At 40.7% G+C, this 12,402-nt stretch overlaps 1 protein-coding gene across 1 annotated transcript in view; it reads right to left on the minus strand.

Moving 5' to 3' along the window:
- Window positions 1-12,402, minus strand: part of VWF (von Willebrand factor) — a 123,618-nt gene that overhangs the window by 45,800 nt on the left and 65,416 nt on the right. Inside the window, exons 27-30 of the mRNA XM_010410249.4 lie at window positions 12,252-12,387; window positions 7,830-9,175; window positions 6,929-7,048; window positions 5,560-5,703 (exon numbers count right to left, since the gene is read on the minus strand). Of these exons, the coding sequence (XP_010408551.4) occupies window positions 5,560-5,703; window positions 6,929-7,048; window positions 7,830-9,175; window positions 12,252-12,387 (1,746 nt within the window). The remainder of the gene's footprint in view (window positions 1-5,559; window positions 5,704-6,928; window positions 7,049-7,829; window positions 9,176-12,251; window positions 12,388-12,402) is intronic.

Raw genomic sequence — 12,402 nt, forward strand, 5'->3', positions numbered from 1 at the left:
TGATTCTATAACATCGCAAAAGCAGGTGGATTTTCAGTGAAAACCTCGAAATTTTGAATGTTTTTCTACTCGCAATAAAACACATTTTAAAACAGCATTATTTGTTGGGTGATGGTGATTCCCTTTCACAAACTACTATTCCTGAGCACAAAAAATAACTAACCTCAGGTATTAACTCATGTCCTACACAGCTGTCCCACAATCCTTTCTACAAATGGTTTTGTGTCTATCTAGGTAAATATTAGCTACAGAATGGCACATTAGCTAGAAATAACTAAGGATAAAACAAAATACAGCAAATTAATATGACTATATTCAAAATCCCTGAGGTTGCTCTAGGATGGTCACTGTGCCAGAAGATTGACTCATTTCCCTTTTCCTACAAATAATTACGAAAAAAAGTATTTTGGCTTTTAACTTTCAAATATATTTTAGGTTAAACTCTTGGACAGTAAAAATCACAAATGATTTTTCATTCATTTGTGAAAAGTACTTGAAATTTCTGTGCTTGTCTGTTTTCTTTAATGACCCTTTGACTTTTGTGTGGTTGGTGTGGTCAGCGGCCACACCAGCTCCATTTTTCCTCTTCTCACATTAATTCTGAAAATGTTCAGAAACTCCATACATATTTGCAAACTGAAAAAAATCCATTATTTTTATAATTTCTCATAAAGAAATCAAGTACCATTGTAATAGAACCAGCGACTATTTCAAAGGCCCCAAAAGCAGTTACTCAATTTAATGCACGGAAAATTTGGTTTAGCCTAGTTAAAACTCTTTGGATTTCTCCCTTTATTTTGAAGCCAGCTCTAGAGAAAATAGCCAGGTGTCTGATGACATGATCAAATGAACACTTTTGTCCTGCTAGAGGGATTCAGAAAGTCGCCATCCCAAGCTGGAAGCTGTCACTTCTCACTCAGCTCTTCGTCTCTCCATCTCATCACAGAGGGAAATACTAAATCCCTGAGAGGCCACAATAAAAACTATTGACTGCTAAAAATCAACCAACTTGAACATTTTCGTACTGTGAGACTGCAACACAATGGAAACCTGACATTTTCATACCAATAAAGGAAATGTAATTGTTTACACTGAATTAAACAACACCAAGCACAAGGCTTTATTAAGACTGGAAAGAGTGTTCACAGCATGGAAATGTAAAGAGAACTCCAGAAAGGTTTGTGTTGGAAGGGACCTTAAAGATCACCCAGTTCCTACTCCCTGCCATGGACAGGGACACCCTTCCACTAGCCCAGGCTGTTTTCAGCCATTTTAGCCTTTCCCTCAGCCCACCAAAGGTAGTGAGCCCCCAGCAGCCGTCCAGCTCAGTCAGTAGGGTATGACTGCCATTCATTGGGCATGTCCAGGGAAAAAAAAATGCAAATAAATAAAAAGGGAAAACAAAAACCCAATTGAACCATACAGGCTACTTTATAAAGGGCAGGTCACTCATTCCAAAGGCTGCCAGCACAGAACAGCACCTTCTCCCCATCCTTAAGTGTTCATGTTTGGAATAATCACTAAATACTGGCTATGAACATTTCATGCTTAAATTCTGACAGTCAGAAAAGGCTTTTTAAGAACCTTTTCCTGGTTGACTTGACACCTGATGGATATTAAAGTTAGACTTGTATTCTGAAGTAACAACTTAGAATGGTTCACACAGAGGTTCCTACAAGGACTGCAAGTTGATTAAATGGACATAAACAAGCTTTAAGGACAAAAAAATCTGTTGAGTAGGGCTGGAGGTGCTTCCTGTGGGTCTACAGGGAATTACACTAGATTCTGCCTTACTGAATAGTTTCATTAATGATTTGGATGGAAGAGTTAAAATGTGTAAAAAGGCATGTTAATCTGAACCGCAAATATTAAATTGGGAGCAATCATGGACATCACGGAATTGACTGAATGAGCACAAGGTGCCCTAGAAATATTTGAAATATATCCAAGAAATGAAAATGAAGATTCATCCCAGAATTAGCCAATCTGGAACATACAGACATTTAATGTTTTGGTGCATGCCTCAGGGAAAGCAAAAACTTCCTAAGAGCAACCTTTGCAATTATTTTGTTTAATTTTGTCCGAAACAAGGAATGAAATGTAAAGCCCCCATGAGGGTCTGTGGAGTTGTGACAGACAGAGGATCATAATTAGATGGGAGGTTCCTGCTGGGAACCTGTGAATCTGTGCCTTATGTGGCCTCAGTGGTTTCTCTAACATTTCTGCAACATCTTGACCAAAAAATGGACTACAAGAAATCTTAATCACCCACAAGTCCTGAAAGATGCCTGGGAAAGAAACAAAAAAGGAATGGTTCCTCAGAAGCTGAAGTGATGCAGAAGGAGCCAACACTATCTGGAGGGTGGGTATAACAGATTGCAACTATTTAACCAAGGACTTGTCTAACCAGGAACAACTCTCCACAATGATAATCATAGAATCACAAAATCACAGAACGGTTTGGATTGGAAGGGACCTTAAAGATCATCTTGTTCCAACTGCCCTGCCATGGGCAGGGACACCTCCCACTAGACCAGGTCCATAATCCTGAAGCTGGTCTTTGTATCTTAGAATCTTCACTTGACATTGAACTGGGATTTTTAACTGAAAATAGAAGATTCTTTTAATTTTATAACAAATCAGCTATTGAAAACTGATCCCACAGTGCTTTAAGCAGTCAGCTCTTGGCACACTGATATTTTGACATTAACACACATTGATTAACAGAATGGCTGAACTTTTCATTAGCAGCACAAACCTGTCAGTCCAACACCACTGAATGGAACAGGCCCTAATAACCTCTCCTCTGCTTTCCTGTCTCTGCAGATCACAAACCCTGCTTTTCTCTCACCACCAAGGGCTTCTGATGATCCCAGGCTCCACCAGGAGCTCATTCAACTCACAAACCTTGTAAGAAATGAACTAGAAAAAAAAGGCAAGCAAAAAAAACCCCTGAGGGACAGTGAATTAAAATAGCTCAGGGAAGATATCAGTGGCACCCAAAACTGGCTTCAAAAAGGAGATGACACCACCAGTTCAGAAATATGTGTGGGGAACAAGTGAGAGTCTCTGTCAGTGGGTGGGAGCCTCTGATCAGAACAGCTGCTGGCCTTGGCTGATGGGGGGGAAAGATTTTGGAAATTCGGTATAGAGCACATCAGTTGGGGAGAGATCTGAATGAAGAAAAGTGCTATGGGCGGCCTTTGCTTCCAAAACCACAGGGAAAGTTTAGAAGAAAGACATTTATTCAGAAAAGCTGAATGTTGCTAATCAAATATGTTAATAATGATGGAAAGTTGAAGGAAAAATATTTAAGATTTTTTTTTCTTGGAGGGGGCAGGGGGAACATTTCTTTCCCTAATGAAGCTTTTATACAGCTGAGCCACATAGACCATACTTCCTCCAAATTTTGAGGCTGAGGCAGGAAAATGTCAGCCTAAAAGAGCAACTTTTACTAGAGGTATAAGGAAGCAAAATAATGTTTTTATAAAGTGTTAAGCAGTATTTACAGTAGGGATTGCTCAATCTGCTCCCTGTGGCTCTCCTAAACACCCACAAATGCTGAACAGAGACACATTTATGTGATTCTCAGTTCTATTGCACACATCACTTTAGTGTTCAGTTTCTTTTTTTTTTTTTTCAGTTGTTTCTTATGTGAAGTTGTACACGATTTCATGATGTCTGAATAGCCCCAGAGCTGCTTCTTGATAGGTTACTTGAGCCAAAATTTGCCTGATGTTATTGAATGGCCCCATTGCACAAGCATGGGAAAGCTTTGTGGTACAGGCTGCTCTTTCTTGCTCTTTCTATGCCCTCAAATACTCGGTAGTTTTTCATTATTTCTTAGTACTAAAATCTCTCTCTCTTGGAGTTTCCTTATGGCTAAATTATGCAGGAAAGGGAATGTTTTCTACAGGAAGACTTTTGCAGTGGCAGCAACAACTGCCCTCTGCACATGGAGCTTTTTGGACCCAAATAGCACAACTTGGATCAACAAAGATGGAATAAAAATGTCACTGAACTGTGCTTCTACCATAGGGCAGCAAGTGCAAATAAGAAGAAACAGCTCTGGTCTGATAGCAGTGATATTTTTGATGGGTCAATTCAGATCAAGTAAAGGCTAGAAAAGATTTCCTAAGAAACGTCAGCATCCAGACTGAGCCATCTACTCTTGTCAAACAGCCTCTGCATTTCCAGAGGCCTGAGCACAGAGAGAAAGGCCTGAGTGACCGTGCACTTCCTGGGAATGCTGTCTCCTGCACAGCCAGCCACATTCACTCACATCACAAGGTGCAGGACAGCACCGCAGTGACTTATTTTCATTACTTCATTTGGGAGGAACTACTTCTACTCTATTCCACTTCGGTTCATTATACCACATCCCCAATCACAGTCTCTGAGCATTTTCCAATGAGACATAAACAAATCACTAACGAGGATGTCATGTGGCTGCCTCTCCCATTTCATTTCCCAAAGGCCATGTTTGCTCTGTTTATCCTGCAGTTCCGTGTGGCTTTCTCTACACATTACATGGAAGGCTTCACAAAACTTATCTATTTGTATGTAACAATTCATCCCACAATGAGCCTATAGAAGTCTCATCAGCCATCTGGTATTTTTATTTCTCCAGGCTGAGAAAGCAATCAGAGCTAATCCTCCTGCGAACTATGGAAGTCAGGTTTTATTTTGCACTTTTCTGTACAAATAACTCTTTACAGTCCAAAGACCCCAAAAATCTGTGTATTCCTCAACTCTTACAGGACCCTGATGCTAGGTGGCTGCCAGAGTAAATGTGGTTCCAATCCAGAAGAACAAAATTCTCAGGGCATCTGGTGAAAGATGTTGTAGGAGAACCATTTATGCTGAACCCTGCCACTGATATTTGTGTGTGCACCAAGCTTCCACAGACCCAGCGGGAAAACTCTGATGTTGTAGCACACAAAAATTGAAGTGGACCTGTCTGTCAGCAACAGAAAATGGCATTTCAGAAGTAACTCTTCAGCCGAGGTGTTGCCTTAGGCAATCCTTGTTCCCAGCTCTCTGGCACCATCCCCAAGTCTTGTGCCAGCCCAAGTCCCTGTGGAACCAGCATGGCAACTTGGATGAGGGAAGTGAACCACACAGAATACAACTCCTGTTTTGCTATTTTTCAACTGGATGAGTTACACTGGCTCAGCACAAACACCTGGTAAGGGCAGCTCCTGAAGTCAGCATGAGCAGTTCTGCTCCTAAGCATCTAATCAACTAACCAACACTGAAAGGTTAATGATCAAAGTCTTTACTACTTAATTATGCTCTCCTTGCTTGAAAGATAATGAATGCAAATCCTGAGCATTACTTCAAGGCTTCTTTCCAAAATACATTAAAGATAAACCATAATTTGTGTAACCTATGAATACATTTTAATAGAGAAAATTGAACCTTAACAAGAGGTTGAACCTTAACAAGAAATGACACCACAGTGACATAAATTGGTGCTTGGGGCCAGCCTGTATTTAGCATTCCTTGGGGTTTCGTTCCCCCTCTCGTTTAAACATCAATATTCACAAAATCACTCACCTAGTCTGGTAGGACCTTGCTCCCTTTGTTGGATGGAGTGCAACATCTCTACAAGCCTGTCAGTCTCTTGAGGCATGTTCCATGAAATTTCGAGATTATTTTCTCTGGCATACTGGAGAACTGACACATGAATTGAAGAATTGCCTGAAGCAGAAAATAAACACTTTAAGCAGTGCTTGTGAATGTCGTAAAATAAACCTACAGACAACGTTGTGGTTATGATTTACATTAGGCACAACCGGACAGTGGTTTTCCATTAGAGTGTGAAAACTGCATTTTCACTCAAAAGATCAAAACTGAACTATTCCCTGATGAAAAAATATGCAAGTACTGCTGGAAACAGTTGCTTTTCTATCAGGAGTCAGCATGCAGTATTTTATCCCAGACCAATATGACAGTAACCGGAGAATTTCATTTCACTGATCTCCATTCAGTATTATTCTTTTTCCATTTTAAAATTGTCTAAACACCCCCCTCAGGTTTTTTTTTAACGTGCATCTTGTTTTGCACAAGCAGTAGATTGATGCCCCATTTGTCAGATGGGCCAAGCTCCCTGGAGCATTTCATGCCCAATTCCCTCTCTCATACAGCACTGGAGTGACATGCATGGGACAAAGGGAATCCAGGGAGCTTGACCTGCAAAGGGGAATAAAGAGAAATCCCAAATTATGCTCCTCTCTAACATGCTGATTATATATTATGTAAGAAGTATGAATAAAACTATTAACAGAGAATTTATATAAATAGTTAAAAATACCAGATGTTGTTTATAATGATTAGCTGTACTTCTCTTCATGGCCTCCTACTGAAGGTATTTATTTATAGAGCCTAATGAGTCTTTATCAATGCTTTGTAAAACATTTATGAACACCACCAATGACAGCAGTTGCTCCATGGAAATGGTTTAATATTGGATCAAAAAAATACAATTCTGATTTTAAAAAAACTATATAGAAAATCCATGTTTGTTAAATGCTACTGGGAAAACACAGGATCCTGTGTAGCCCCTGCCATGCAGATGGACTTGGTACAACCCACACAATGTCCTAAACTGCTTCATGTATGTGCAGGATACAAGGCACTCTGCCATGGGGGGCTGCACTGATAATAAAAGATAAGGAATTGCCTAATCAGAGGTGTATCCCCCTGTCAGTACACACTCTGCAAGTTCAGTGAGCTTAGCACTCCCAGAAAGTGTCAGCCATCCCACATGGGTCAGGAAATAAACACTGAGCAGTCATTTTTCTGAGGGATTGGCATGATTAATGATTGAGAACTAAAAAACCCCCACTGAGAAGCTGTTTTGTCCCCTACAAGGAAAAGAATACAAAACATCTTTCTGTGTTTGAGCTGGAAGGCAGACACATACCGATCACAACACTTTTAATAAATGCCCGCACAAAGCTTTTCATTTCCTCAAACTCCGATGCTCCAATATTGGAACTTCCATCCAGAAGAAACATGATGTCCATGGGTTTGTTGCACAACTCTGAGGGTGAGAGGGGGAGGGGAAAAAAGTTATTTTATATATAATAACCAAAAGCAGCATCTGCTAATGTGGTAGGAGCAGAAAGGGTAGGTCCACTCGCATTTTGGGAAAACAAAGCAGGATAATGACCAATTGAAACAACAAGTGATGCCCCTTCAATGAAAGCCTTGAGATTCACACCCAGTGGGATATTAATGGATATTTCAATTCCTGCTTTTCTACTGATTCTGTCTTAGTCTTAGGGGACTAAAACAAAAACCAGCAGCAGACAACAACAAAAAACCCCAATGCAAACCAACAACAAAACAAAAAGAAACAAACAAAAACCACAATACCCTCCTCACCCCCAAGTAAACAAAAGAAAAAAAAGTATGTGAAAAACCCAATAAAGTCTCCTCACAAAAGAGGAAGCACAATTTTACATTATACTAAGCAGAGAAGAATAATAAGGATAAAGACAGGAGACTGTTTTTCTTCTGGCACTCTCCAACCTTGGAAGTTTGGAGAACAGTCTGAAAGCTGCTGTACTTTGCTGAATAAAGGACACAAGGACTTTGAGCGTTCAGAAAATAGACTGCAGAGCTGGGCTCAGTTCTACTGGACTGAGGATGGGGCAGCATCCTCAATCTCTAAGGAAGACACATAGTCCTTCCTTGGCATTTGGACTGCAAGATACCAAACCACGTAAGGGAGCCCTTCAAATTTCTGTGATGCACAGGGTAAATGGAGGAGACCCGACAGAGGAAAGAAGAAATCACACAGAAAATTCATCCAATCTTACCCATAATTTCAGTCCTAAATCTCATCCCATGAGAGCAGCACGACTGCAGCACTAATTCAGGTGCCTCTTCAATAAGTCTGTTGTAACTATTCAAGATAATTGGGTCATTAGGCTGACTGATCTTTCTGAGCTCTTGGATATTGGCACTGGGGGTTATGCCTATGGGAATAACATTTATGCTCCTGGGAGGTCGTGTGATAACATCAGTGGAAGGACTAGATGACACCATATATACCAAGTGAGGAACATCTTGCCTGCCCCCATTCACTGATGTAAATGTGTGTTTGGAAATATAATTGAGGGCATTGCCAGTGTTGGTAGCCTTCCCTCCCTGGTAGGGTATACTCCTCACTTTCTCAATAATTTCTTCCTTTGACTGTATTTCCCTAAAGGAATACTCCAGACTGACAGTTTCTGAATACTGCATAACTGTAATGTGAATATTTTCCTGTCCCACGTTCATTCCTGTGATCACCTTCTCAATGAACTTCTTGACTTTACTGAAGTTTTCCTCCCCAACATTGTCAGATCCTTCCACAATAAAAGCAATATCCATCCTGTTGGAACGGAACTTTTCTGAAAAAGGTGGTGTGGCTGTGAGTCCCAAAGGGGGAAAAATGACACTGGACATGGTTGGAGCGGATGTAGCGGGTAACAGTGGACCTTCTTCAGGTCCAAGATCACACAGGTGATCAATGAGGAAATCCCTGTTGTCCGTTAGCTCCAACACGTTGCTCACTAGGAAGGCTCTGCTACCTGGAAACATCCTTGCAATGAACTTGACTTGCTCTACATTGATATGTGGCCCAATCCCCACGGGTATTACTGTGATATCTCTGTCCTTCAAAAACCCAAGGATGTCACGGATTTTTTTTTGAGACTTGCTTGCTATAAATATCACTGCAATTTTGGCAGCATTGGTCCTTTCTGCTTTTCCAAACACATGCAACGCAGTGTATTTAAAGACTTCATAGGCAGATGCATTTTTATCGCCTGTGTATTTTATGTTCTGGACGATTCTTCTCATCTGGGAATTTGTTTTGATATCTTTAAGGTTAAGATAGATGGTGGGACCAGCCCTATACACCAGAATTGACACTCGTATTTTCTTCTGGGAGATGTGGAGTTTTTTCATCACGCCAATTATGAAAGTCTTCAGCTGTTCAAAATCCTCCTCTGACAGTTTATTGGAGCCATCGATTAGGAAGGCCAAGTCCATCATCTTGCTGCATGAGTATGCACTGGCTGGTAGCTCAATGTCCTCCTCTGGAATAGGTGTTGTCAGAGTTAGGGTGTTCTCCATGGGCTCACAATCCACACAGGTTAGGTTCTTCCCTTCACACAGACTACAAAAATCATCAAATGAAAAAACCATCAAATTTAACTGTAAAAAGCAATGCTTATAACAAGTCATCCACACATAATAAAAGAATGCCAATACAAAACCAAGGAACCCAAAACCATAATGAAACCAAAATACGATGTGAATTTCTTTTTTTCCACCACCCCAATTCCCCACAACTCCCCACATGGTATTGTACAGCTAAATCCCCCATGTTCATGGATGTTTGTTTAGATCCAGGAAACATGACCAACTATGACGTGTTTGTCAGAGGAAACTCCTTAGATCAGTCTTTGGCAGAAGATGTAAATCTGTGTCTGGAAACTGTCTGTGAACCCACTGAGCATCAGCAGTACAGCGACCTACAAGCCACTGGTGGACCGAACTGGCTGATCTGGTTTGCTTCACAAGGAGCCAAAACTTGAGGCAAACCACAGGCAGCTAACACAAAGTAGACATCTCATACTCTACATCCTAGAGTAGGAGAGATGTTTTATCTCTGATATGAGTCAGCAAACTCTGTGCAGGGGCCAGGTTTACACCGATTTTAACTGTACTGAAATTAACAGTCTTTTTTCTACCTCTAAAGTGCTCTACATTCCTACAGGGGTTTTTTTTCCTGACTTCATTTTGGTTTGGATATAGCTTTGGCACATGTTCGTCATCCACTGTTTCTTATGTCTCTCTTACCTTCCTATTATTTACCATGATTTCTTTTTCAGTCCAGTTTCTCATATTAAATGGTTTATTTCAGCCATAGCTATTATCTCTTTAGTCCTATGTCTTCCCTCACCATTTCTGCTCACCTCCATTAGTACATTTTTCCCTTCCCCTTTCCACCTCAGCTCCCAATTTCCTTTCCCCCCCATCTCTGCCTTTTCCACAATTCATCCTTCTGCACCCCCATGAGTTTTTTCACCTCTGCCACCCTCCACCTCTTATGAACTCTTTTATAATTCATCCATCTTTTGCAAGGCTTTAACAATTCTGCCTTTCTAATTCTCAGCTGCCTGTTTCTCTATATTTCCTAGAATCACAGAGGGCTTTTGGCTGGAAGAAATCTTTAAAGTGTATCTAGTCTGACTCTCCCGCAACGAGCAGAGACATCTTCAGCTAGATCATGTTGCTCAGAGCCATGCCCAGCCTGACCTTAAATATTTCCGGGGATGGGACATCCACCACCTCTCTGAGCAACCTATGCCAGTGTTTCACCAATCTCTTTGTAAAAAACATCTTCCTTATATGTAATCTAAATTGAACATCCTTCAGCTTAAAACCATCACCCCTTGGTCTGCCCCAACTGGCCCTGCAAAAAACTTTGTATCATTCTTCCTCCTAGGCTGAAGCACTGAAAGGTCATGATAAGTTCTCCCCAGAGTCTTCCCTTCTCCATCCTGAACAATCCTATCTCTCTCCGCCTTTCATCATAGGACAGGTGTTCCAGCCCTCTGATCAACTTCATTTGTCAGAGAAAAGAACGTGACTGCACTCAGGCACAGGGTGGAACAGAACCACTTCATATATTCTCCTTGTCTTACTGGACAGTCCAAGGAACAGAGTAGGAAAAGGTTACAAAAGAGCAACCACCAAAAAAAGCTTGTTTTCACTGCCAGAGAAAACCCAGGATGTACAAACTACATGAGTCAATACTGGAAGAAGGTGCCATTTTCCAGGAAAATACTTAACTTTATGCGTGGCACCTTTATTTAAGTTCTCGTAGTTTGTTATGTTCTTTTCAAGCTCATTTTAGTGTCTTCCTAATTGCAGAATGCACTGCTACTTTTGGCATTAAGATACAGCAACAGAAGATTTATTATTCTAGTCCTAATATGAACGAGATTCTTCTAGTTTCCAATTTCCTTTGGATGTTTGCTATGAAATTCATTTTTGTGCAATATTTTCTATTGTTTGTACAGATGGTGTAGGCATCTAAATTAGGTGACAGCTCTGCAAAACGATGTTTCCCTAGTGAGGTAAGTTTTCCTAATGTTCTGAAATTTTTTGTGAGCAGCAGCCAGTGTATCAACATTTAAGATAAATTATTATTAAGGACTGCAAAAATTAGAGAACAGAGACTCATTTAAGAAGACTCTTTCTTGACCTTTTGATGGAATTCAGGGCTCTTCACATATATTGTTTAAAAATATATATTTAATTGATCGGCCTAACAGTCTCATGCCCTAGGTTTATAGCTCAGTTGCACACTAGTCCTGGCTAGAGACCAGGAATTGAAAGTTTGTACCCATTCCGAGCTTCTGTGAGGTTCAGAGCACTTGGAGCTAAGGTGTTGGTCTGGGCTAACAGCTGCTGCAGTTTTACAACTCAGTTCCCATTAAATCTGATCAATTTACAAGTTGGAAAACTCTCTTTTATTCATGGCATTATAAGTCACTAGTGAAAATATCCATCCATGGTCCAGACATTCAAAGAATGACAAATTTCCAGAATATGCCACGGGGCATTAAACAAAATGCAAACAGTCTCTTTGGCTGAAGACCCTCATCCTGCACAGTGCACAGCATCACACTCCCTGCTATTCATTTCATCCTATTTGGAAACGCCTGTATGCAGGATCAGACAACAGGTATCACCTGAAAATCTAATGGAAATTGGTTTTCCAGTAATGGGACACAATTCCAACTGCTAATAATCTCAGCAAGTTCTAGACTGAGTGCACATTCAGACCTTGCACTATTCACAGGAATTTTTTAGCACTGGCAGAAGGAAAGAGTCTGACAGCTTTATTGATGTTGAATCACACATTGCACAAAAAGAAGTGGAACATCTGAAGCCAGTAAGGCCACCTACACATGGGAAAAGGACTAATTTGAAAGGAATTTATGCATTTCACTTGCTTCAGTTCAGCTGACATCCTATAATCCCTACTTACTGTCACTGAAAAACTTCAGCTCTGAGTGCTCTGTGAAGGGGTATTGACATAAATGATGATTTCTCCAAGCTTCTTTTTGAGCAGTATATTTAAAGTCACATCCATAAACTTATTCATGGGGATGTATTTCAACCCTGACCCTTCATCCTACACAGGAGGGATGCTGGTTCTCTGCACAAGCCCATCATACCAAGATTGACAGTGCTGTGGATCATCTCTGTTCAAAACCACTCTCTTTCCATGCGGGATCTTGTCACCTCCAACTGCACACACAGGACAGTCTTCTGGACTGACACAATCCAGGGACAGCTCATCAAGTATTTTTCCTGTTTCAAAACAGC

The sequence above is a fragment of the Corvus cornix genome, chromosome 1A (genome assembly GCF_000738735.6).
Source record: "Corvus cornix cornix isolate S_Up_H32 chromosome 1A, ASM73873v5, whole genome shotgun sequence".
Lineage (NCBI taxonomy): Eukaryota > Metazoa > Chordata > Aves > Passeriformes > Corvidae > Corvus > Corvus cornix.